Below are 27,556 nucleotides of genomic sequence, written 5' to 3' on the forward strand. Positions count from 1 at the left end.
CCATTACACTAACTGATTACTGAAATTCTGAGAGTTTTAAGAATATCCTTAGAAATTTTCATAGAAATCAGTGTAACAATGAAGGAAGCCTGGATCAAATACCTTCCCCAAGGCAGCTGCCAAAAGAAAAGGCTTCCCCCTGGTAAGAGAACATGTCTATTCTCTCAAGAATCACTTTAGCATACAGGTCTTTCATGTGATATTTAAAAAAGTAAAAAACTTCTCAAATTACAAAACCACAATACAAACTAAAGAATAGTTTATTTTTTCAAACTTGTCTAATTTTTTGATGTCTATTATCCAGACAGTTCCAACAACATCTATGTATAAGAGAGCCAGATAACTGTACAACTCAGGAAAAAATAGAAACAAGAATAGAAATATAAATAAATTGTTTATTTATAGGCATCTTAGAATGTGCCTAGTGTGTAATATGTTATAATCAACAAGCACTTATTAAGTATACAATGATGAAAGTGAAAAAACTTCCTGCCAAGAAGGAGCTCGGTCAGTCTAGATAAGTGACACAACATGTAAAAGACTAGCTATAAGCAAGAGAGATACAAAATATCTACAGTGATTTATGAGGGCAAAGCACAAGCAGCTGCAGGTAAATCAAGAGAGTCTTCATACAAAAAAGGTGGTGCTTCAGCTGAACTTCAAAGTCAACTAGGGATTCTAAGTGACCAAGGTGAAAGAAATGCATTTCAGTGATGGCAGACAGCCAGTACAAAGGTACAGAGGAGAGAGATGGAAATCAAAGCCAGTCTGGTTATTCTACAGTGTGAATGGAACAGAATTATATACAATAATGCTGGAAAGTATATTAGAACGAGTTATAAAGGGCTTTAAATGCCAAATAGAGAAGTTAAATAATCCTAAAAGTAATAGGGAAGGACTGCAGTAGGCACTGAATAAGGAAGCAACATGGTTAAATTTTTACCTTCAGAAGAACTGTTTGGCAGCTACTTGAAGGATTATTGGTGAGCCGAGAGATGTGAGAGAGGGAGATCTATTAGGAATCTACTTCAATAGTTTTGGCCAGAGATGATGAATGCCTCAACTAAGGTAATGACTATGTGAGAGGAAAAAAAGGGGAAGGGTATGAGAGATGTTATGGGGATAGAAATGCAAGATTCAGCAAATTACTAAATGTGGGTTGACAGTGATGTCCATGACAGAAGAGAAATTAATTTGAGGAAAAAGTCTCAAGGAAAAGATGATTACCTAAAAATGATCCTCTAACAGAAGTTTAATTTGTTATATAGGGAAAAACTTCAATACGTTGTTTATCCTATTTCATATTGATCTTGCCTAGCGACATTGTTACAAGAACATAGGACAAACAACAACTCTACCATAGACCTGTATGAACAAGGAGGTTCAGTTATTTAAAATGTTTCACATTACCCCCCCCCCAAAAAAAAAATCCCAGGAGATTCTTAATACCTGTTTTATTCTTCCTTCCATTTCAGTAAGTAATGATTTCTTCCATTCCCCAGAAAGATGCTCATTAGGAAAGCTGATTTTTACAAACTCACTCCAAACCTACAAAACATTTAAATGTATTGTTTGCAATGGTAAACAAGTAAAATATAACTATAGGAAAAATGGGTTCTATGTAAAGGGGCTATTAATGCTTTTGCACAACAACATAGTACTGAATGATCATAGATCTAAAGCTAGAAGGGACCTTTGAGGTTACCTAGTACTACCCCTTCATTTTACAACAGAAGTAACAGGTTCAAGAAAGGTTAGATAGCAGAAGGGCAGGAAGAATAAATGAGAAGTACACGTGAATATGCTTCCCTTACCTGGAAAGGTAGCAATGTAGCAAAAATGTAAACTAATTAGAAATCAGGAGACCAAGGTTATATAACTCTAGCTTTTTCTTTTACTAACCATGTAAGCTCAAACAAATCACTTAACCTCTCTGAAACTGTTTCCTTATCTTTAAAAGGGGGATACAATCACCTACCCTGACTACTTCATAAGATATATGATGTAAATAAATGTGCACTGAGAAGTGTAAACTGAGAGCTATACCCATGTATATTGTAGATTTTTTATCTAGAGAACACTCTTAGCTTTACTGTCCTCCCCCCTCCAATTATACCCCAAAATACTCTCATATCTTTACTTTCCTTTGTTTTTATCAACAGACTTCTGAAAACAGTGCTGAAACCCCTCTTGTACTTCTGCCCCACCCAACACCTTCACCCTTCAGCTTGGCTTCCAGCTCCCATGACTCTATTCAAACCACACTTTTGGAAGGGCACTTATTAACCAAGTACATTGGTCTTTTCTGATTTCTCTATAGCTTCTGGAACTCTTGAACAATCCACTTTCTTGTAAAGCCCTCTTCTAATCAGAAGGCACTGAACTGGGCTGGTTCTCCTCTTGACTTATCTAATTAGGTCTTCAGTGTCCTATTTCTCCTTTCTGCTAAGGACTCATACATCTGATTGTCCTCTAAGGCTAAATATACTTAACCCTCTGTTCCTCTCTCTTTTTACTCTCTTCCATGGAGATCTCCTGTGATTTCATTTATCCACCCAATGCAGATGTTTTCCTAATCTCTCTCTCCAGTCCCATCTCCTATTCCAATGCAGAATTTCACATCAACTGCTACTTGATAAATATTTCCAAATGTATGTAATTCAACCCCACAAACTTCCCTGTTTGTGATTCCAAATTTCTGTCAGTATCATTTTCATTTTTACTCTTTATCTCAAAGTAGGAACCAAGTTCTAAAGATTCTTTGTTGCTGTTGCTATCCTCAATATTTTTAAAGCATTTTCATTATGAATTTATTGACAAACTCAAACATATCAATATACAAAAAAAATACATAAAACAATGTTTTATCTCTTTCTCTATGTAGTTTTTATCACCTCACAAAGACTTATTTCCCATTCATCTCTCTACTTCTAGACCCCTTGCCTAGACCTTTGCCACAAATATGGTTTTGATGATGTTACTTTTTCCATTGAGAAGCTTCACTGACTCCCCCTCCTTCAGAAATTCTTACCATAGGTTCATCACTATAAGAGAGATGTGGCACACATCGCTTAAGCAAGCGTTCTTTTAAAACACTCCGGAACCAGTTTTTGGTGGTAGTCAGAGTTTCCTGAAACAGCTCTTTCAGAGAAATGATGTTTCCATCTTCATTGTTGAGTTTATCTTTGGGCTCCTAATATTACATGGGAGATAAAAATGAATTGTATTAAAGATACATCTTTCATATCCCTTATACAGTGCTAAGTATTCAAGAGGTGCTCAATGAGTACTCAAAGATGAATTTATACCCACCTATCTATTTGCAAACACATTCACATTAAAACAGCTAAATTGGAAAAGTACATTAAGCCCTCTGGAATGGAGGAAAATAGTAAGAGACAGAGTAAAAAAAAAAGGCAGGCATGGAAAGGAAAGCAGAGAGGAGAGAAGGGAGAGGAGGGGAGGGGAGGGAATGGGGAGAGAAGAAAAGGGGAGGGCAGTACCATGATGGCTCTATTCCAGAGAGGTGAACTCTCATATTATGGAAACAAAACTCCCAGTCATGAGAAGGGGGAGGTTCCTCAGAACTACTTCCCCCTAATTAAACCTTCAGAACTACAATTAATCTTGAGTAAACAATGTTGAGATGTAAGGGAATAAAGTGTGTCTGCCGGAACAAGAGGAGAAAATACACATTCATGGCTGGGATCAGAAAAGGCTATGCCTATTTTCCCTCAATTCAAGAAATTTTGTTAATTATACTTGTTGCTGAACTCACCAGTGGCCAGTGGGCAGGAAACCTAGGACCAGGCTTTTCCTCTCATTGTGTTATATCAGGTAAAAACAGGGAAATAACCTCACCTCTCAGCCCCCTCTCATTTCCAGGGATGATCGATAGGGTACCCTTTTGTTTCCTTTCTAAAAGCAGACCACAGCTTCCTCTTATTACCCAATATGTCCTCTCCTTCAGATGATTAAGATTCACCCCCTGCCCTGGCCTAGCAGTTTTTAAGTTTTGGACTGAGCCCCATATTCTTTGAATTTTTTTAGTAAGAAAATTCCCTTTTGTCTTTTCTTTGATATGGCCTTTACAATAAAATTGTGTTGGTTCTTTTTTATCTGAAAAAATATGAAGTTACCTGCTTATGCTGATAACTCTCTTAATGGCAAAAAGCCTATTATATGTTTTATTTGCAAACAATTTGCAAACACTGCTCTGTCATGTTTATCCTGTTCCAAGATGAAAATGTGATCAGAGCATGTTTTTCACTTAATTTCTTCTTTATTTCCAAAATTTTAAATATAAGAGAAAGAAAATTCTACTTAGAAAAATTCATAGGAAAAAAAAATTGGAATGCTAAATTAAACTACCAGTGATTTACTAATAATATTTAAATTAAATTACTAAGGATTTACAAATAATAAGTGTTGCTGTTCAGTCTTTTTAGTCCTGTCTAACTCTTGGTGACACCATTTGGGGTTCTCTTGGCAAAGAAACTGGAGTGGTTTGCCATTTCCTTCTCCAGCTCATTTTATGATGGAATGATGAGGAAACTGAGGCAAAAAGGATGAAGTGGCTTGCTCATGCTTACACAATCAGTAAGTACATGAGGCCAGATTTTAACTCAGGTCTTCCAGACACCAGGGCAGGTATGTGTCAATAAGAGTTGTGGAGGACTGAAACGACTGTCAGATGTGACAAATCAACTTAAACAACAACCAAAAAAAAGTTCCTGAGCTATAAACATGTGCAGACCCTCTGACCCAGCAATACCACTTCTAGGGATGTATCCCAAAGAGATCATACAAGTGGGAGGAGGACCCCTATGTACAAAAATATTTATAGCAGCTCATTTTTGGTGGCAAAGAATTAGAAATCAAGGGGATGCCCATCAATTGGGGAATGGCTAAACAAGTTGTGGTACATGAATGTAATGGAATACTACTGTGCTATAAGAAATGAGGAGCAGAGAGACTTCATAATAACTTGAGTGACTTATATAAACTGATGCTGAGTGAGGAGAGCAGAACCGGGAGAACTTTGCACACAACTACAGACACACTGTATGTGTGATGACTAACACTGATAGACTGGGCTCCCCTGAGCAATATAAGGATAGAAGACAACTACAAAAGACTCATGATGGAAAGGGATATCCACATCCAGAGAAAGAACTAGAGTCTGAATATAGATTGAAGCAAACTACTTGCTTTCTCTCTCGCTTGTGTTTTGTTTTGTTTTGTCCCTTCTTTCTCACTGTTCACTCCCTTGGTTATAACCCTTTTTTACAACTTGACTAATGTTTAATGTGAAGGTATTTGTAGAACCTATATTTCATTGCATGCTGCCATGGGGGTAAAGGGGAAGAGAAAGAGAAGGAGAAAATTTGGAACTAGAGGGATTGTGGAAATGAATGTTGTAAACTAAAAGTAAATAAATAATTTTTTAAAAAACTTCCTATCATACCACCTAGCTGCCCACAAATAATAACAGGACTGAACTACTGTCATGCTGCCAAAACAACAATTTATGGCTTTGCAACAATGTCCTTCTAGACTTTAGGCAAGTCAGTTAACCTTTCTGGCCTTAGTTTCCTCATATATTAAGTGAAGGGGGTGGATAAAAAAAATAAGATTCTATATTAAATGGATGGATGTTCTCTAGATGCAATGTCCACTAGCTATTCATATATTGTAAAATATAAGGCTGATAAATGAGGGGAAAAAATTGCTTATGTTGCAATATAAGCCATCTTAGAAAAAAAAATTATCCTAATTGCCCTCGAACAAAGGCAAAGAATATGCCTAACTGTGATTTAGTAATTCCATAAAACGACAATTCACACTTAATGGTACTTTAAGGTTTCCTTTTCCTCATAATTATCTTATGAGACAGAGAAGACAAGTGTTGTGACAATCCTTATCAAATTACCCCCTTTGTTGAAAGAGAGAGAAAATAAGAAATGATATATCTCTACCATCCCAAATTGAATATACATTAGAGGAATACATCACTTACCCCCAAAAATGTAAGTCTGATGATCACAGAAATAATCTCTGCAGATAAGACAGGCAATCGATAAAATTTTAAGACTTCTGTTTTTTTGCAGACAGTTTCGTGGAATTTTAGGCAGACAGTAAAGTAGGGTTTTAACATGTCTACTTGAATCCTATCAAAACAGAGTTAAAAGGGATTGAAATTGTTAAGGAAACATGAGAAGGGGCATGATGGAACATTAGTTCTCAGGACTTTTGATTTCTTTACATGAAAAAAGATAATTTGTTGGGTCTGAATATCAGTTTATTTTGCCACATATCTCAATATCTGGAAAAAGGATTCATCAGTCTATAAAGATTTAGTTTAAGTTAATACAACACTTCTTTTACTTTTCTTTGGTAGATAAAAGATTTAATTTTTAAATAGAAGATCTAAATGTTTCTGAGCTGGGCTGCTGAGTTCATTTTTAATTCAGAAGAAAATGAAAGAGGCAGAAATATAAGACTTTACCCTCTAACTTAATAAGAGAAAAAGAGTAAGAAAATATAGGGAGAGAAAGTAGTCAAAGGAAAAAGAAAGAAAAATCATGAAAATGAAAGTACAGAAGTTCCCCTTTACATCAATGGACACATTAGCATTGCAGGTCACCTCAACAATTCAGGAAAGAGAATCCAAAAGTTGGCTGAATCAAAACTTAAAGCATTACTTTAGGAAGAGGCAGTGTAAAGGTAGTTTAATAGACAGAATACCTAATTAGGGAAGCAGGAAGACCTAGATTCAAATCCTGCCTGAGACAACTTGCTATGTGACCCTGGGAAAATTATTAACCTACTCAGTCTCAGTCTCTATTTCTTCATCTATAAAATGAGATAATAATAGCACCTACTTTACAGAGTTCTTATAAAAAGAAAATGAGCAAACATATGTAAATTGTTATAGAAATCTGAGATACCAGGAACAGTAACATATTTAAAATGTTACTTTCATGTACTTTCATGAACAAGTTACCACCTTTCTTCAGAAAAAAGTCTGACTGCTATGTTTTTACATCCCCTTAATCTCCTAATATATCTTCCTTCCCCCAACCAGAGCCACAACCTTAACAAAGAATTTTAAAAGAGGAGATAATGCAAAATTAAACAGCACTCTAATCAAGTATGGCAGAATATAGTGTTCCATATCCATAGCCCCCTACCTCTCTAATGAAGAGAAGGACTTATAGTTTCATGGAGGACCAAGCTTGAGCATTATAATTACATAGTATTTAGTTTCTATTTGTTGCTGTTTTTCAATTTACATTGTTATATCACCATATATATTGTGTTACTACTTCTACTTCATTTTGTATCACTTCATTTAAATCTTCTTATGCCTCTTTTTTTCTTCTATCTTACTAATCAGTATGGGGAGCTCTTAGTGAGAAAGCTCCCTCTATGAATGTGGGCCATTGTTGTTCGTCCTTCATTCTCAAAGGACCAATGACATCATGAGAGTAACATCTGGACTTGCACATGAACTGGGATCTAAGTAAGGCAGAGCTATGCAAAGTCATTAGCCTCACTCTCTCCTCCAGAGTCATCGAAGTCCAGTGGCAAAACAAAGGTCAAGAAACTGGTAGCAATAGCCCAGGATGCAGTGGGTGACCTTGGCCTTTCTAAATTAATGTCTTTCCCAAGTATCAGTTTATCTGATGCCAGGCTCATTCAATGACTATGGGTTAAGTAAGAATTGAGACAAAAGATGACAGGACAAATATGACAATCTGGAAGTGGAAGACCCCCAGACTTTCTGATCAGAACAGAAAACAACTGCTATTTATACTCAATCTAAGCCATGAAAGCCACAGAAGCCTGGGGTGGGGTTTTGGTGATTCACTGGTGATTCAGTGAATTCCAGGATGATTTGGATTTAAAGGCATAGTCAAATAGCTCTATTTCAAGCACAATGGGATATTTTTTTTTTTTTTAAGCAATTGGGGTTAAGTAACTTGCTCAAGGTTACACGACCAGTTATTTCTGGGTGTGGTGCTAAGTATCTGAGCCCAGATTTGATCCCCAGGTCATCCTGACACTGGAGTCGGTACTCTTACTCACTGAGCCACCTGGCCCCCTCTAAGCAACTGGGGTTAAGTAACTTGCTCAATGTTACATGGCCAGGTGTTTCTGGGTGGGTAATATGTGTCTGAGCCTGGATTCGATCCCCAGGTCAACCTGACACTGGAGCCGGCGCTCTTACTTGCTGTGCTACCTGGCCGCCCCTAACAATGGGATTTTTTTAAAACCTGTCTTTCCAGAACTATATTTTAAGAAATTAAAAATGAAAACCACAAAGGACATTTTTGAAAAAATAATATGAATAAACAAAAAAGACAATAAAGAAAATGAAGAAGAATAAGAACACTAATAAGAAGAAGAAAAAATAGCAGCATTCCCCAACTTCTGTTCAAATTGGCAGGCTGGGTCCCCAGAGGGCAGTTACTATTACTCTCAGATAATATGATAAAGAGATAAAAAATATTCTTCTAAGAACCTGATTCATTCCCTCCCACAAATAAAAACAGCATCCATGGGAGAAGCTTAACTCTAGACCAAAATAGTACTGAAGCACATGTGTAAGAAATGTGTGACAAGGTTAACTCATAACACCTGCTCCAGAAATCCTTCTCTCTGTGTAGGGACTTCATGCAAAACCCCTGTTGTTGTTATCAACCACTCATTCTCAAAAAGCACCAATCACATCACAAGGAAGATGTACTGACTTGCATTTGAATTGGATATAAGTGAGGCTGAGTTGCTCAAAGTCATCATCCTCACTCTCTCCTCCAGAAGCATAGAAGTCCATTGGCAAGAAAAAGGTTAAGACGTCTGGTGATGACCCCAGGATGTCATGCATGCATGTCTGCACCTTCTCTACAAACTGACAATCTTGGAAGATTGCTGGGGGCACTGAGAGGTTCAGGGATTTGCCCAGGGTCACACAACCAGGATAGAGCACAGATGGGCCTTGAGCCCAGGCCTTCCTATCTTTGAGGCCAGTTCTTCTCCATTTTTCCTCATTGCCCCTATTTCCATCTCTATATATTGACATGTGCACAGATTGTTTTTCCTGACAGGAACTGAGCCTTTGAGGACCGTCTTATAGCCCAGGCATGATTCCACTACATCTGTGGATCAAAACTTATTCAGTCATTCCCTAATCACTGGCATCTACTCTGTGTCCAGGGCTTTGCAAATACAGAAAGTGCTGCTGTACTTTACTGTATATGGGACCTTTTTCCCATCACTTAACTTTTAAAGATAATTGAAATAAACTTATTTAACACCTCTTTCTACCTTCCTTGCTGGAATACTCTAGGGGAAAACGTATAGAAAATATATTTGGCATTTCAAGAGACTTAGAAGATTCCTTATAACAAGTACCTTAGAGTCCATTCGTGTATCTCTATGCCATCATACATATAGAATCAAATTCAGGAGTATCTGGCTCAAAACTACAGGTTCTAGAAGGTTAATAGACCATGAACATTTAAAAGCATACATACACATATGTAAGTGTTTATGTGTATAAATGTGTGTACATGTGTACATATACACCCATATATACACATACACACATATATCTCTATATATGTATGTGTGTATCTTTATAGTCTTTATATTTCATATACAGACACACATACACACATATATTATACAAATTCCAAATTATATAACGTATCCATTACTGCCTTATTTTCTTTAACAATATTTAAATATGTCTACTTAAATCCTCGCTCACTATAATAATACTGGAGATTAAAGAGATTACACATGCCACATTCCTTTGTTAATCAGTGTTATCTTAAAAAAAATTCATATAGGCATCCTTTGTCTGGGCTCTTTACTAAAAATAGGATGGTATCAACAGAACACTGCTAATAACATAATAGGTTGCCTTGGTACTGAAGCCAAATTAAGGATTAAGCTTATTTAAAAAAAAAAGAAATCAAAGTACCACTGGATAATTATTAAAGCTATACACACACACAGATTTGCATACATATGTTTATGTATATGTACACACATATACATATATATGTATAGGTGCATATATGTACACACAAACATATGGATATTTTCCTCACCAGAATCATTTGTAATTGTGAGAGTAAAAGAGAGAGAACAAATTTTTAAGTGGTGCATTACAGTGATGAATTTAGTCAGGAAGATGAATTCAAATCTTTCCTCTGAAATTTAATAGCTATGAGACCCAGGACAAGTCAGTTAACCTCTTTATGCCTCAGTTTCCTCCTCTGTAAAATGGGGATAACAGCACCTACCTCCAAAGGCTGTTCGGAACATCAAATGAATTAACATATATAAAATACTTTGCAAACCATAAAACATACATAAATGTTAGCTATTGTTATTATTATTACTGGCAATACTGACTGCTTCTTTACTTACTTGCCCTGATTTGCATTCAGGAAGTTCAAGAGCTTTTTGAAGAGGTTCTCTATAACCTGTGGTAGTGGCGACAAAAATTAAGAAAAACATGACAAAAGTATGCTTAGATTAACTGCTTTATGGAAATAAAACTGAAAAGTTATCAACTATTAAGAAAAATATTGAGGATCTTTATACATACAAGTTTAAAAAGAACTCTGAATTTCTAATCTTACATCTCCTAAAGAAGATTTAAATTTTGGTTATTTTCTCAATGTTCTTAATTGAAAATGAACAGTTATAAATCACATAAACATTCACAACGAACAATTTTTTTTTTTAACTTTGCAATAACAAAATAGTGTTTATTTCAAGGGTACACAAAGAGTAAGTGGCTGAACTAGGAACAGACCCTACATTATCACCTGTGTAACCTTGAGGAAATCAATTTAATCACTCTGGACCTTGGTTTCTTTATAAAAATGAGGAGGATGAACCAGAAGAGGTCCCCCCACATCTCAAAATTCTAAATATATACTGCATTTGCTAAGACAATATGCCAATCCAAATTACAAACCTTATGATGTGAGTGAAAAATGCTGGTTTCTTGAAGCCGATAACAAGTTCCTTGAAGACAGTCCAATATGCGGGCAGGAAAATTAGTCAGGTATTCCACTGACTTATCCAAGTAGTCAACCAAGCTACTCAGAGGTATCAAGCAGAACCAGGACCGGAATAAGTTTTGATCTACTGACAGCAAATGTTTTTTTTCTTTCATGCACTCAAGTAGTCTTTTCCTATGCAAGTGAAAACAGAATAGACTTTAAGATAATGTTGCAAATACTATTTGTTTTCTGTCCCCCAAAATACACTCCTCTCCTTAAAATACAGGGCACCATTACTTTTCTAGATACCCAGGTCCTCAAATTGAGAGTCATCTTCAACACTTTACTCTGTCTTCTCTAATTCAATCAAATCAGTTGCCAAGTTTTGGAATTTCTACTTCCACAATATCTCTGACATACAGTCTCCTTCTCTACCCTCACATGGCTACCACCCCCACCACCTCTCAACTTAACTACTGAAACTTAAATGATTTCCCTGAGTCTATATTCCCTGAATATAACTCGTGATATTCTTTTATGAAGTATCTATTTAATCATGTCACTCCCCTGCTCAAGAACCTATACTAGTTTCCTATTGTCTCTAGGACCACATACAAACTACTCCGTGTGGCATTCAAAGTCTTCACAACCTAGTCCAGACCTACCTTTCCAGTCTTATTACATAATATTTGCCTTCTCTGATTCCATGGTCCAGCCAAACTGCCCTTTTGTTTCTCTGTTACTAATACAAAAAACTCCATCTCCCACATTTCATTCCTTTACAATAAGCTGAACTGTAACATACCACTTCCTAAATTCTTTTTTTGTGTGTTTTTTTAATTTTTATTTTTTTAAATTAATTTGTTTGTTTACTTTTAGTTTACCCGATTCAATCCCACAATTCCTTAAGTTTCACATTTTGTCCCCCTCCCTCTCCTGCCCCCCATAGCGGCATATAATCAAGTACAGGATCTGTAAATACTTTCACATTATACATTAGTCAGGTTATAAAGACAGATTGTATCGGATGGAATGAAAAATGGTAAAGAGGACATAAAACCAAACAAGAAAAGGAAAAACATCAGGTATTTTGCTTTCCATCTGGATATAGTACTTCCTAAATTCTTTAAAGAACCCCCCTCAGGTTCCTTCAACTCAGCTCACACATCTCTTATACTACATCAGTCCTTATGTTCTTATATATTTCTCCATGTTGTTCCTTGAAGGGAGGAATATTTCTATTTTCATAGCTGTCTTTGTATGCCCAATTCCTTAGCACAGTCTTTGGCACATTGTGGATATGTAACAAATACTTATTGATTATGTGAAATTAGCAAAATAATGTATGTAGGTGCTTTAGAATCAAAGCATTTTGTCCAGCAAGGAGGCATATAGACCAAATTGAAAGTGGAGTCAACTAGGCAACAAAATTTTAAAGAGAGTAAAAAAATTAAAAGATCAAAGAACTCACAAAGAGAACAGAGCACTAAACTAAGTCAGCTTAGTGAAGAAACTTCAAAATATTCTTGAATTTAAAGATGAAGAAACTGGCAAAGAGGATAAGTAACTGGTCTAGGATCACAAAGTTATTCCTACTGGGGATTAATAATGGGGAAACAGAAGAAACAACAGGATACTAGGGAAGTGACTAAAGATTGCAAAGAGAGTCGCAGTAGTCGCCGCTGCCAGAATCGCCGCCTCTGCCTGCTCCTCACCCTCCTCTCGCCCTCGCCCTTGCTCCCTGCCTTGGACCCTGCACCCAGCAGCTGGCGGCGGTGTGGTTTTCTGGGCTGCGGCACGGCAGCCCCCCCACCGGTGCCGGGATGAGTCCAGTTCGCACCCATCCACAGAGATCCTTCTCATCTCGATGCCACCATGGAGACAGAAAAGGAACAGTTCCATAAACTGTTTATTGGAGGCCTAAACTTTGAGACAACAGAAAAAAGTTTGAGAAACTACTATGAACAATGGGGAAAACTCACAGACTGTGTGGTTATGAGGGATCCTGCAAGCAAAAGATCCAGGGGATTTGGTTTTGTAACACTGTCATCTATGGCTGAAGTGGATGCAGCCATGTCTGCATGACCTCATTCAATTGATGGAAGAGTGGTTGAGCCAAAAAGAGCAGTAGCCAGAGAGGAATCTGGAAAACCTGGTGCTCATGTAACTGTGAAGAAACTGTTTGTTGGTGCATTAAAGAAGACACTGAGGAACATCACCTTAGAGATTACTTTGAGGAATATGGGGAAATTGATACTATTGAAATAATTATAGATAGACAGTCTGGTAAAAAAAAAAAAAGGGGGGAGGAGGGGGGTCTTTGGTTTTGTTACATTTGATGACCATGATCCTGTGAATAAAATTGTATTGCAAAAATACCACACCATCAATGGCCATAACGCAGAAGTGAGAAAAGCTTTATCTAGACAAGAGATGCAGGAAGTTCAGAGTTCTAGGAGCGGAAGAGGAGGAAACTTTGGTCTGGGGGATTCCCATGGTGGTGGTAGAAATTTTGGACCAGGCCAAGGAAACAATTTTAGAGGGGGATCTGATGGATATGGAAATGGTCGTGGATTTGGAGATGGTTACAGTGGATACAGAGGAGGACCAGGAGGCAATTATGGAAGCGGGAACTACAATGATTTTGGAAACTATAATGAGCAACCTTCAAACTATGGTCCAAAACTTGGTGGTAGCAGGAACATGGGGGGACCATATGGTGAAGGGAACTATGGTCCCGGAGGCAGTGGAGGAAGTTATGGAGGGAATAGCCGCTATGAGCTTTTCTGCTTGCTGGCCATGGGCTTCACTGTATAAATAGGAGAGGATGAGGGCCCAGAGGTAACAGAACAGCTTCAGGTTATCAAAATAACAATGTTAAGGAAACTCTTATCTCAATCATGCATAAATATGCAGTGATTTGGCAGAAGACACCAGAGCAGATGCAGAGAGCCATTTTGTGAATGGATTGGATTATTTAATAACATTACCTTACTGTGGAGTAAGGATTATAAAAAACACAAAAAAATGCCTTTGAGACAGTTTCTTAGCTTTTTTAATTGTTTCTTTCTAGTGGTCTTTGTAAGAGTGTAGAAGCATTCCTTCTTTGATAATGTTAAATTTGTAAGTTTCAGGTGATATGTGAAACCTCTTTTAAGATTATTCTCAAAGTTTTGAAAAGCTATTAGCCAGGATCATGGTGTAATAAGACATAACGTTTTCCTTTAAAAATTTAAGTGCAAGTGTAGAGTTAAGAAGCTGTTGTACATTTATGATTTAATAAAATAATTCTAAAGGAAAAAAAAAGATTGCAAAGAAAACCAAGAACAATCCAACAACTATTAAAGGGAAGAGGGATCTTTTTCAGTAAAACAATAAGTCAATAAAATCTGAGTTAATAAAACATAAATAATTAAAATAAATAAAATTAAATAATTGTAATAAACAAGTCACTTCTATCTGGCAATTTGCTTCCTCATCTGTAAAAGGAGGGAACTGATCTAGACAACCTCTAATATTCCTTCTAGTTCTCTATCTGTGGCCCAAGAAAAAGACCAGGAAACATTTGCTATAATAACTACATTCCTAATATATTTATACACCAATTAAAAATTTCCTAGGAAAGCCTACACATAAATTCCAGTTTGATCCAAAGTTAAAAGGACAAAAGAAAGGGAAGAAAAAGGAAAAATCTTAGTTATATAACAATTCGTTTTTCAGATTCATAAATTAAACAGTATAAATCTATAAACTGGGTGCTATTCATTAAACAACAGAGTTCAATGAAGAATAAAATTGGTTTTTGTGAACAATTTTTTTTTGGGTGGGAAAGGGGTAGATAGATTAAACCTAGGATATTCTGAGATAATCAAGGTACAAAACTAAGAAAACAATATACACAATGACTATGAAATACAAGAACATTTAAAGAGAATAGAGCTAAGATCAATACAAAGACTGATCTATTCCAAAGGACTGATAATGAAACACACATATCTCTCTCCTATCATATAAATAAGTTGTACTGCATGGTAAAATGAGGCATACATGATCAGAAATACTTAATGTGTTCATATATTTACCTTAACTATAGTTTGTTAAAAGGCAGAGTTCTACTGTATGGACAGGGGTCACAAATAATTTTGAAATGACATAAATATATAAGAGCAAGCATGGATAGATCATTACTTTTTAAAAATGGATTTCTGAAGCCAAGATAACAGTTAGTCAGGAACTCACTTAAACTCTCCCAAATATCCCTCCAAATAACCTTAGAACTAAACATCTAAAAATTAATTTTGGAGCAGTAGATTTCCAATCTAGGACAGCTCGGAAGGTGAACATGAAAAAGGTCTATTTCACTTGTGGGAGAGTATGATCCAGTGCAGGAAATGCTTGAGAAAATGAGAAATAGGCCACCCTGCCAGGGGGCGAAGAGCAAGGTTTCAAGCCCTGGGAAGGCCAGCAGCAAGGCCCAACCCCCACTGCAAGCCAGAGGTCCAAATCAGGCACAACCAAGTAACCTGCACAAGCCAACAGGGAAAGTCAAGACCCAGTGTAAACCAGAAGCAAGGACCTGACCCATGAAAGTCACCAGTGAGGCCTCCCCCCCAGCACAATATAGCAAGTAGGCCCTGAGGTCCACTGTAAGCCAGTCACAAAGTCCCCACATTCTGACACAAGAAGCTTGGGACAGTGCCCTCTTCAATCTAGGAGCAGAGCCCAACTTCAACATAAAGCAAAAGTTCATGAAATAGGATAAAAAAATTTGAGCAAAAAACAAAAAAGAACCCAATCATAAAACAGATACTATGGTGACTAAGATGATCAAGGAACAAACTTAGAATAGGACAACAGTGTCAAAACATGTGAAGTCTCAAAGAAAAATAGGAATTTCTGTTAGGCCCAAAAAGAATTCCTAGAAGAACTCAAAAAATATTTTTAAAATTAATAGGAGAGCTAGAAGAAAAACTGGGAAAAGAAATTTTCTCCCGGTTTTTCCCCTACTCACCACCCCAAAATAGCGGTCCCACAGGATATCCCCTGTAGAAAAGGTGGATCTCTATGCCCCAATGCCTGTAAATCTTATTTCCCAATTACATGTAAAATAGTATTAATAATAGTATATACATATATATTTTAAACATATGATTTTAAAACTTTGAACTCCAAATTCATTCCCTTCCTCCCTTGGCACCCACCCTTACTGGAAAGATAAACAATTCAGTATAAGTTATACATGTGTCGCTATGTGAAACATTACCATAGTAGATATATTGTAAAAGACTGACTATATTTCCCCCCCTCCTAATCCACCTCCCACTTGTTCTATTCTCTACTTTGATCCTGGCCCTTTTGAAAAGGATGTGCTTCCAACTTTCCTCCCCACCCCAGCCTGTCCTCCCTTCCATCATTATCCCTCTCATCCCCTCCCCCCCTACTCTCCTGTAGGGTGAGATACCCTATTTAGTGTGTATATCATTCCCTCCCAGAGCCAAACTCAATGAGAATAAGGTTGACCCATTCCCTTTTGCCTTCCTGTTCTTGCCCTACATTGTAACCATTTTCCCTTGCCTCTTCTATATGAGACAGTTTACCTCATTCTGTCTCTCCCCATCTCCTCTCATTATATTTCTCTCTCACCTCTTAATTTCACTTTTTAAGTATCATCCCTTCCTATTAAATTGATCCTGTGCCCGCTATCTATGTATACCTGTAAGAATATATACACACATTCACACATGTATTCATACACCCATAGACGCTCCTAAATAGACATATATATATTTCTATTCCCTTCAACTATTTTCATACTGAGAAAAGTTTCATCAGATTCAATTATACTTTTTCCATGTAGGAATGTAAATAATAGATAATACTAATATTATAATATTAATTATATATATTTATATATAAATATAATAATAATAATTGATAAGTTCCTTATGATTTCTTTTCCCTGTTTATCTTCTCATGCTTCTCTTACTTCTTGTATCTGAATGTCAAATTTTCTATTCAACTCTGGTTTTTTCATCATGAATGCTTGAAAGTCCTCTAATCCACTGAATGACCATATTTTCTCCTGAAACATGATACTTAGTTTTGCTGGGTAAGTGATTCTTGGTTTTAATCCCAGCTCCTTTGACCTCCAGAATATCATATTCCAAGCCCTTCGATCCCTCATTGTAGAAGTTGCCAGATCCTGTGTTATCCTGATTGTGTTTCCACAATATTGAAATTGTTTCTTCCTGGCTGCTTTTAATATTCTCTCCTTGATGCAGGAATTTTGGAACCTGGCTATAATATTCCTAGGAGTTTTCTTTTTGGGATCTTTTTCAGGAGGTGATTGGTAGCTTCTTTCAACCTCTATTTTGCCCTCTGGATCTAAAACATCAGGGCAGTTTTCCTTGAGAATTTCTTAGAGGATGATTTCTAGGTTCTTTCTTTGATCATGGCTTTCAGGAAGTCCAATAATTTTTAAATTATCTCTCCTGGATCTATTTTCCAGGTTAGTGGCTTTTCCCATGAGATATTTCACATTGCCTTCTATTCTTTCATTTGTTTGGATCTATTTAACAGCATCTTGATTTCTCATAAAGTCATTAGCTTCCATTTGCTCCAATCTAATTCTGAAGGAATGATTCTCCTCAATGAGCTTTTGAGATCCTTTTTCCATCTGGCAAATTAGGCTTTTTAAGGCATTCTTCTCCTCATTGGCTTTTTCAACCTAACTTTTGCCATATGAGTTTCAAGTCTATTTTTTAAAGTGTTATTTTCCTCAGTCAGGCTATTGACTCTCATTTCATAATTTTCTTGCATCGTTCTCACTTCTCTTCCCAATTTTTGCACCACTTCTCTTATTTGCTTCTTAAGGCCCTCTACGGCCTGTAACCAACTCATATTTTTCTTGGAAGCTTTTAGGGCAGAAGTTCTGACTTCACTGTCTTCCTCCTGTTCCATGCTTTGATCTTTTTTGTCCCTAAAATTGGAGTGTAAAGTTGGGTTGCTTTTTTATTTTGCTTCCTTTGTCTGCTCACGTCGTCACTCAATCACTTGACCCCTGGACTTTTTGCCACAGGAGGACTCTGTCACCACACAGGGGAGCTTCGTCCCAAATGCTAAAGCCTTCACACGCTCTGGCAATCTGGTCGCATACCCCAGGATCTCCACCCTAGACCGCAATCCAGATCCAAGCAGGTTAAAGCAAGAGTGATTACCCCTCAGACTGGTCGCTTGGTCCTCCTACACTCTGCAGGCCAGGAGCTGAAGCTGCCACATGGGGGCGGCTGCACAGCCACGGCACCTCAGCAGCTTCTCACCCTGGGGAGAAAGGCAGACTGCACTCCCAACTAATGGATCCCAAAGTCTACACTGCACTGACCTCTCACTTTGTCCTTAGCATCTATATGTTGATAAATCTGGAAACCGCTGGTGATCTGAAGTCCTCTACACTAAGGGACTGAAGGGCTTGGAATATGATTATTACAGAGGTCAAAGAAGCCAGGATTAAAACAAAAAATCATCTACCTAGCAAAACTGAATATAATGCTTCAGGGTAAAATATGGTCATTCAATGAAATAGAGGACTTTCAAGTATTCTTGATGAAAAAACCAGAGCTGAACAGAAAATCTGACTTTCAAATACAAGAAGCAAGAGAAACATAAGAAGGTAAACAGGAAAAAGAAATCATAAGGAACTTATTAAAGGTGAACTATTTACATTCCTACATGGAAAAACAATAATTGTAACTCATGAGACTTTTCTGAGAATAAGGACAGTTGAACGGAATATATATGTATATGTACATATATGTATGTATAGGAGGGTGTATGTATATATAAATGTATGTGTGAGTGTGTGTATATGTATGTACATGTATACATAGACAGAGGGCACAGGATCAGTTGAATAGGAAGGGATGATATCTAAAAAACAAAATTAAGAGGTGAGAGAGGAATATATTGGGAGAAGGAGAAAGGGAGAGATAGAAGAGGGTAAATTATCTCATATAAAAGAGGCAAACATAAACTGATAAAATGGAGGGGAAGAGCAGGAAGGTGAAAGGGAATGGGTCAATTTTACTTTCATTGGATTTGGCTTAAGGAGGGAATAACATACACACTCAATTGAGTATCTTACCCTACAGGAAAGTAGGGGGGGAAGGAGATAAGAGAGGGTATGATAGAAGGGAGGGCAGACTGGGGGAGAGGGAAGTTAGAAGCAAACACTTCTGAAAAGGGACAGGGTCAAAGGAAAAAATAGAATAAGTGAGGGGTGGGATAGGATGGAGGGAAATATAGTCAGTCTTTTACAATATATCTACTATGGAAACGTTGTATGTAACTGCACATGTACAGCCGATATTGAATTGCTTGTCTTCCCAGTGGGGGTAGATGAGGAAGGAGAAGGGAAATAAATGTTAAAAATTGTTTCTTTATATTCAATGGGAAATAAAATATACAGGCACTGGGGTATAGAAATCCATCTTGCCCTACTAGAAAGTTGGGGTAGATGGGTGTAATAGTAATGAAATTCGAAGTTCTTTTTGTATTGCTAAACTCAGAGGTACTTAGCACTCAGTAATTAATCAAGCCTCTTTTAAAGAAACAGAAGGTATGAACCCCTGTTGCTGATGTAGAAGGAAGGGGTTGGCTGAAACAGGAAGGAGATAGTGCTATGTGTGTTTATAAGGAGAAGTCTCTACTGGGTCTGACAGATCTTCTTGGAGCAAGCTTCATGAAGGCAGAGGCTACTACAGTCGGGGAGGCTGAAGAGGGAAGGTCCTCCAGCCTGGAGAGAATGATTTTGATTTTGGGAACCTGGGTGAAGTGATTTTGATTCTGGGAACCAGCTGGAGCTTCTGCTAAGTCCAAGGGCCAGCTGGAGCTGCTCAGGAGGCTGCTGAGGATTTCTGAGGGTCAGTCAGAGCTGCTGAATACTGAGGAAGCATTGTGATGCTTGTCCTTTTATGAACCTGCTGATGGCTTTGTTAAGCCTTGTCTTCCCAAGAACAGAAAGTATAAAGGCTTTGAGATGGACTGGGCACCATGGGCTCCAATGTGGAACGGGAACTACACAAAGAGCTGTCCAAGGACCTGGGAGCTGTCTGCCTTTGAACCCAGGTGACAGTTTGGTGAGTCCAGGTAGGATCTGGGACCATGGAAGGGGATCCATGGAATCTGAGAGACCACCCCGAGTCAAGGTGAAAGAAGACTTCATTTGGATACTGTGTACTGACTGAGAAATTGTAATTTACTAATAACCTAAGGGTGGAGGGCTTGAGTATTTTCTGATTATTGAATAGTGAATGATGACTGAATAGTAATTGATTTGTAACTTAGTGTGCCCCATGAGTGTACAACTTTGACTTTTGTACTTTGTGACCCTTAAGGAAGGGTCATCCTCCCTAAGGATGACTGAATGAATGAGTTATTAAATGACTGTTCTTTGTTCAAAACTTTGTGACCACTGTGTTGAAAACTATGCAACCATTATAGTGGTAAGCTATTATGAATGCTATATTTTGATTTTCTTTGATAAGTTAGAACATTGTGCATGCTGTACCTTGATTTTCTGTGAATGTTTTGCTCTGACTTGTTATTGAATAAATAGACTGTTCATTATACTGTGTAATCAAAACCTTAAAAAGCTGTTCACAGCAGCCATCCTCTGGAAAGCTGCTAGTGCTTGGCTTTACAATGGGAGAGGATATAAGAGAACAGATTGGGGGAAGGAATATTCAGTAGGCTCACTATCTTAGGGTGGGGGGTAAGGAAAAGATGGGGAGAAAATTTGTAACTCAAAATCTTGTGGTAATAAATGTTGAAAACTAAAAAGAAATTTAAAAAAAAGAAAGAAAAAATAGTTAAGCTCTAAAATTCTAAAAAAAATTTTAAACAACCCCAAATTGAAAAGTTCCAGGAATATTATAGCTAAATTGCAGAGCTCACAAGTCAAGGAGAAAATACTACAAACAGCCAGAAAGAAACAATTCAAATATCATGGAGTCACAGTCAGGATTACAAAGGATTTAGAAACTTCTACACTAAGTGATCAGAGGGCTTGGAATATGATATTCTGGAAAGCAAAGAAGCTAGGATTACAACCAAGAATCACCTACTAAGAAAAACTGAGTACAATCCTTCAGGTTAAAAAAAATGGGCATTTAATGAAATAGAGGACTTTTAAGCATTCCTGATAAAAAAGACCAGAGTTGAAGAGAAAATCTCATCTTCAAATACATCCTCAAATTCAAGAGAAGCATAAAAAGGTTTAAAAGAAAGAAAAAATATAAAGGATTCAATAAGGCTAAACTGTTTATATTCTTACATGGGAAGATGATACTTGCAACTCTTAAGAACTTTATCATTATTATTAGAGTAATTAGAATGAGTATAGTGGGTATGGGTGTGAATTGACTATCATACAGTGATACCAAAAAAAAATTTAAGGGGTAAGAAAAAGGATTACACCAGGAGAAGAGGGAAGAGAAAGATCAGACAGGGTAAATTGTCTCACGGAAAAGAGCTATTACAGTGATGGGGAAGTTGGGGGGTAGGGGGTGGGTAACACCTGAACCTTACTCTTACAGAATTGGCTCAAAAAGGGATTAACATACACACTCAACTGGATAAATAAATCTATATTACCTTACAGGAAAGTAAGAAGGGATAAGGATAAGAAAGGTGAAGGGGGGAAACTAATAAAAGATAGGGTAGACTGGGAAAGGTGGTGGTCAGAAGTAAAACACTTGTGAGGAGGGGCAGAATGAAAGGTAAGAGATGGCTAAATTGGGGAAAATTGTTGTCCTTCATTCTCAAAGAGGATCATGACATCAGGGTGGTGATGCCATGACATACAAATGAATTGGATTTAAGTGAAGGAGGGCTCCTCAAAGTCACCAGGATCACTTTCTTCTCTGGAGTCATCTGAGTTCAATGGCCAGATACAATAATGTAAATGCAAATGGGGTGAGCTCACCCATAAAATGGAAGTGGATAGCAAAATAGATTAAAAACCAGAATCCTAAAATATGCTGTTTACAAAAAACATATTTGAAGCACAGAGATACACAGAGTAAAAAAGGGGGCAAGAGCAGAATCTATTATACTTTAGCTTAAGTTTGGAAAAAAAAAAGGGAATCATGATCTCAAACAAAGCAAAAGCAAAAGTATACTTAATTAAAAGAGATAAGAAAGGAAATTACATCTTGCTAAAAGATACCATAGGCAATAAAGTAAACTAAGTACTAAACATATATACACCAAATGGTATAACATCCAAGTTTTTATAAAGGAAAAGTTAAATGAGTTACAGGAGGAAATAGCCAGCAAAACTCTATTGAGGGGTGGGGGAGAGAACCTCAACTTTCTCCTCTCAGAACTAGATAACTAACTACAAAATAAGAAAGAAATTAAAGAGATGAACAGAATTTTAGAAAAGTTAGATATGATAGACCTCTGGAGAAAACTTAATGGGAGCAGAAAGGAATATACTTTTTTCTCAGTGGCACATGGCACCTACACAAAAACTGACCATGAGTTAGGACACTAAAACCTCACAACCAAATGCATACAAGCAGAAATATTAATTGTATCCTTTTCAGATCATAATGCAATAGCAATTACAATTAATAAAAGGCAGTGGAAAAACATTAGAAATAAATTGGAGGGGGCAACTAGGTGGCACAGTGAAAGAACACTGGCCCTGGAGTCAGAAGAACAGAGTTCAAATCTGGCCTCAGACACTTGACACTTATTAGCTGTATGACCTTTGGCAAGTCACTTAACCTCAAATGCCCTGCCTTTCTTCCCTTAAAAAAAAATTAATTGGAAACTAAATAAGCTAATCCTAAAGAGTGAGTGGGTCGAAGAACAAATCATACAGTCAATAATTTCATTAAAGAAAATGACAAGATAACATTCCAAAATTTATAGGATGCAGCCAAAGCAATACTTATGGGGAAAGGTATATCTCTAAATCACTACTGATTAGCTAAATGATGATGAAGTATTGATACTCTAAGAAGAAGAAAAGAATCAACTTTCCCTTCAGAACTTTAATATATGAGGCCGACAGCAATTAAATAAGACAAATGAGGACCTGGTGATGGATTTGTCTTGTTTTGATAGCCAAAAGAGAGGAACAAAAAGGGAGAAAAGATACCAGAAAAAAAGGAAAAAGGAGGGGCTAGAAAGGAACTTTATTTTTTTTAATAATTAAGTGTGGGAAAAGAATAGGAACATGGAGGAATGGGTGAGGAGAGAGAGCAACACATGGACCTCACTCTTATCTAAAACAGGCACAAGAGTGTGATGATGCAGAAATACATTACAGGTGATGATAGGAGCGAGGGGAAGAGTTTAAGAGGAAGGATAGCATCAGGGAGGAGACTAAATCAAAGCAAAACAATTTCACCTTCAGAAAGTAGATCATGTGAGAAGTAAAAAAAAAAAATAAGGGGGGGGGGGGGTGGCTAGGTGGCACACTGAATAGAGCACCAGCCCTGGAATCAGGAGGACCTGAGTTCAAATCAAGCCTTAGCACAAAACAAGCCATGTGACCTTGGGCAAGTCACTTAACCCTAATTGCCCTACCTTCCCCTCTCAAAAAAAAAAAAGGGAAAGAAGTACTGATTAGGGCAAAGAAATGAGGAGGGGACAGTGTAGCAAAAGCAGAACAATCCAATTAATGGTCACTAGCAGTGATTACAATCCTTTTCTTTCACCAATGGCTTCTTTGTAACGTGTGGGGGGAAGAATGCAGGAAAAGAGCAAAGAAAATAATAAAGTTCAAGAGGAGATAATGACAAAGTTAAATAAACAACTAACAATAATTTCCATGAACATAAATAGGATGAACTCATAAAACAGGAGAATAGCAAAATGGATTAGAAGACAAAAGCATAACAAATATTTTGTATACCAGACTCTTGAAACATAAAAGTTTACAAAGAGTTAAAATATGGGACTAGAGCACAATTTATTATATCTCAGGTGAACTAAAAAAAAAAACTTACAAGTGCAACAACTATGACCTCAGAAAAAGAAACAGTAAAAATGGACATAGTTTATTAAAAAAAAGATAAATAAGGATAGTACATTATATTTAAAGGCACCATATGCAATGAAATAACATCAATGCTTAATATATATGAACTCAATGACACAGAAATCTAAGATCCCAGAGGTAAGAATTTATAGATGTGGAGCACAGTGTATAATGGCATGTTCTTTGACTTTGATGAGCTTTTGCTTTTCTTCCAAAAAAAGGAATTTGTTTTAAAAAATTTTTTAAAACAATCATAATACCCTCCAAAAAAAAAAAGCAAAAAAAAAAACCCCACTTATAATAAATGGCTCTCTAGGAGAAAGGAAAAAAAAGGGATACAGAGGAATATAGGTGATGAATAAACACAAAAATCTATTAAAAGTGAACTAAAAAATTTTTAAATGATGTAAAAGCATGAGGAAACAATTAAAAACTTAAAAAAAAAGAGCAAAGATGTCTGATTTGTAAAGTACAATGTTGGGACCCTTTGATCAATCAATATCACTACTAGGTCTGTACCCCAGAGATAAAAAACAAAAAGGAAAAGGACCCATATGTACAAAAATATTTATAGTAGCTCTTTTAGTGGTGGCAAAGAGTTAGAAATTGAGGGGATGCCCATCCCCATCAACTGGGGAATGGCTGAACAAGCTGTTTTATATAATTGAGATGGAATACTATATTGGGCTGTAAGAAAAACCTGGTAAGGTTTACATCAACTGATACAAAGTAATATGAGCAGAACTAGGAGAACATTGTACACAGTAACAGCAATATTATATGATGACCTATTGTGAATAACAGCTATTCTCAGCAACAATGATACACGACAATCCTAAAGGACTTAGGATGAAAGGTGCTGTCCATCTTCAGAAGAAGAACTGATGAAGTCTAAATGCAAATCAAAGATCCTTTTTTTTCACTTTATTTTTACTGGGGGTTTTTGTATGTGTTTTTTTTCACAGCATGACTTACATGGAAATGTGTTTTGCATGATTACACATATATAACTATGTCAAATTGCTTAACTTCTCAATGGGGATAAGCAACAAAAGAGGAAATTTGGAATTCAAAATTTGAAAAAAGAATGTTAAAATTGTTTTTACATATAATTGGGGAAAAAAATAAAATGTTAGATCAAAAAATAAAATAGCACAGAAAAAAAATAAAGTACATATATACATTTAAGGTAGTATTGCATAGTGAATAGAGAGTGAGCCCTGGAGCTAGTTTGAGTTCAAGCTCAGCTTCTAACAATAGAGATTGTATGACCCTGGTTGTGTCACTGAAGCTCCTCATACCCTAGACAGCTCTATTAAGACTATCAGTTACACAGAAAGTTCATTGATAGTATGTATTTCCTCATCTGGGAAGCTCCCTATGTCAATAAAATCACAGGTCCAATTCCTATCCAGGTAAATATTAAATTTAACAAGGTGGTAACTAATTGTTCTATTTATATTACAAGTAAATTATTAGTATATGCCAAAATCAAAACTGTAAATTGTACCATACAATCATAGATACTATGTTATATTATCTTGGGCTCCCAGTGGGGCAAAAATCACTCTGAAAATCACTTTCTAGAAAATATTAACACATAACTTACGCCTTCTCAGGTGACATCTTCTGAAATTGACAGAAGCGAAGGCTTTCAAGACCAGCCCAAGTGTTCTGAGGTTGAATTCGGATATCCTTTCTTTGGTCAACAAATTCCACAAAATGGTGCAAAACAGGGAGAATCCACACCCAACAGAAAATTTCTTTTTCAATACACTTTTGGCACATGTTTATCAGGTGGTTTTTCAAGCTAATAAGGAAAAAAAAAATCCCAAAGTAAGAATAGCAGAAAACCACAGATACATCCAACACTTTTTCCTCAAAAAAAAAAAAATGGCTCCTTAGAACTACAGCATTACATCCACGGATTTAAAGATTGAAGGAAGCTCAGAGATTATCTAGTACAACCCCCTTTTTTTAAAGGTGAGGAAGCAGACTAAAAAATCTGGTGACTTACACAAGGTCAAGACTCTAAAACACATAATATGTGTGTGCATAAAAAATGATGAAAACGTATATTCTGCCTGGCTAACTGCATTATAGAAACCAGATGAAAAAGGGTTGTTCCTGCATCCTCCTTTTTCATAGCTTTACCATCAATACTTGCATCCATTTACTTGAATCAAGAACAGTGGTTACCTAACTTTTTTTGTTTTCAACAGTATTCTTTGCCATTAGGAATTACAGCATGTTGAACATGTAAGTTGGTTAAACTCCAAGCAAGTTGGGAGTCATGAATATATAGTTTTCCTTCAATAAAAACCTCTTGAGTTCTTTTTTTTTTTTTAAAGCAATCGGGGTTAAGTAACTTGCTCAAGGTTACACGGCCAGTTATTTCTGGGTGTGGTGCTGAGTATCTGAGCCCGGATTTGATCCAGGTCATCCCAACACTGGAGCCAGTGCTCTTACTTGCTGAGCCACCTGGCCGCCCTAAGCAATTGGGGTTAAGCAACTTGCTCAAGGTTACACGGCCAGGTGTTTCTGGGTGGGTGCTAAGTGTCTGAGCCCGGGATTCGATCTCCAGGTCTTCTCAACACTGGAGCCGGTGCTCTTACTCGCTGTGCTACCTGGCCGCCCCCTTGAGTTCTTTGCAATATCAAGAAGTTTTAAGGTTAGTATGTAGGAGAGGTAAGTTTTGTCTATAAGTGATTGATATACTTACCATACTACATACACTAGATAAGATTTATATTAAGCAAACTTTGAAATCGGCAATAACATAATATGTTAGGTATTAGTAGCAGCAGAATAAACTAGAGAGGAAGAAGGGAAATTTTCACATCTCTTAAATGTGAATGATCAAGACCATCTTCAGATTTATAGCAGACCACAGCATGTAGAAAGGCCAAGGTGGATGTGTAAAAATAGTTTACACATCATTGACAAGACTCCACTGGATAGAGAGCAAAAGGCTTGCCAATAAGTTAGCCTGTCTGAAAAATTTTTTAGATTTTTCCTTAATGACAACTAGATTCTAGAGGTCAACGAAGGGCAGTAAAACATACCCTAACAATGTGAAACAATATATAATCAAAACAATAAATTTTAGTTTCCAATTCACAGTTCCAAGCTTTAAAAGTTTAAGTTACATATAACTCAAAAAATAATGGCAATATTTTTGATAATAATCTATAGATGCAAATATAAATGATAACAAAAGGATTTTAAACATTTTGCACAAACTTCTGGGGGATCAAACTCTACCTTTTGAGTACTAGCTACATAAGCTGGGCAAGTGACTTAACTTCTACAAACCTGTTTCTTTATCTGGAAAAGAGGCAACAATATCCACAGTATTAAGCTCACAACACTGTTATGAGGATCAAATGAAATCAGGTACCCAAAGTGTTTTAATGTTTACAAGATGACATATATGTCCACAATCACTACTCTTACTTCTCTAGAGGTAAAATCTCCA

General features: G+C 36.8%; 1 protein-coding gene and 1 pseudogene across 5 annotated transcripts in view; one reads left to right on the plus strand and one right to left on the minus strand.

The window, feature by feature from the left end:
- Positions 1 to 27,556, minus strand: part of RNF213 (ring finger protein 213) — a 208,271-nt gene that overhangs the window by 121,390 nt on the left and 59,325 nt on the right. For all 5 annotated transcript variants that reach the window (XM_069064114.1, XM_069064116.1, XM_069064115.1 and 2 more), the window contains 6 exons: positions 25,688 to 25,888; positions 11,000 to 11,219; positions 10,444 to 10,499; positions 6,020 to 6,170; positions 3,032 to 3,193; positions 1,450 to 1,548 (listed from right to left, as the gene is read on the minus strand). In XM_069064114.1, coding sequence (XP_068920215.1) covers positions 1,450 to 1,548; positions 3,032 to 3,193; positions 6,020 to 6,170; positions 10,444 to 10,499; positions 11,000 to 11,219; positions 25,688 to 25,888 — 889 coding nt within the window. The remainder of the gene's footprint in view (positions 1 to 1,449; positions 1,549 to 3,031; positions 3,194 to 6,019; positions 6,171 to 10,443; positions 10,500 to 10,999; positions 11,220 to 25,687; positions 25,889 to 27,556) is intronic.
- Positions 12,759 to 14,333, plus strand: LOC138142968 (heterogeneous nuclear ribonucleoproteins A2/B1 pseudogene; annotated as a pseudogene).

This window comes from Petaurus breviceps, unplaced genomic scaffold, assembly GCF_028583685.1.
Source record: "Petaurus breviceps papuanus isolate PSGF00001 unplaced genomic scaffold, PetGlider_PUasm1.0 90617, whole genome shotgun sequence".
Lineage (NCBI taxonomy): Eukaryota > Metazoa > Chordata > Mammalia > Diprotodontia > Petauridae > Petaurus > Petaurus breviceps.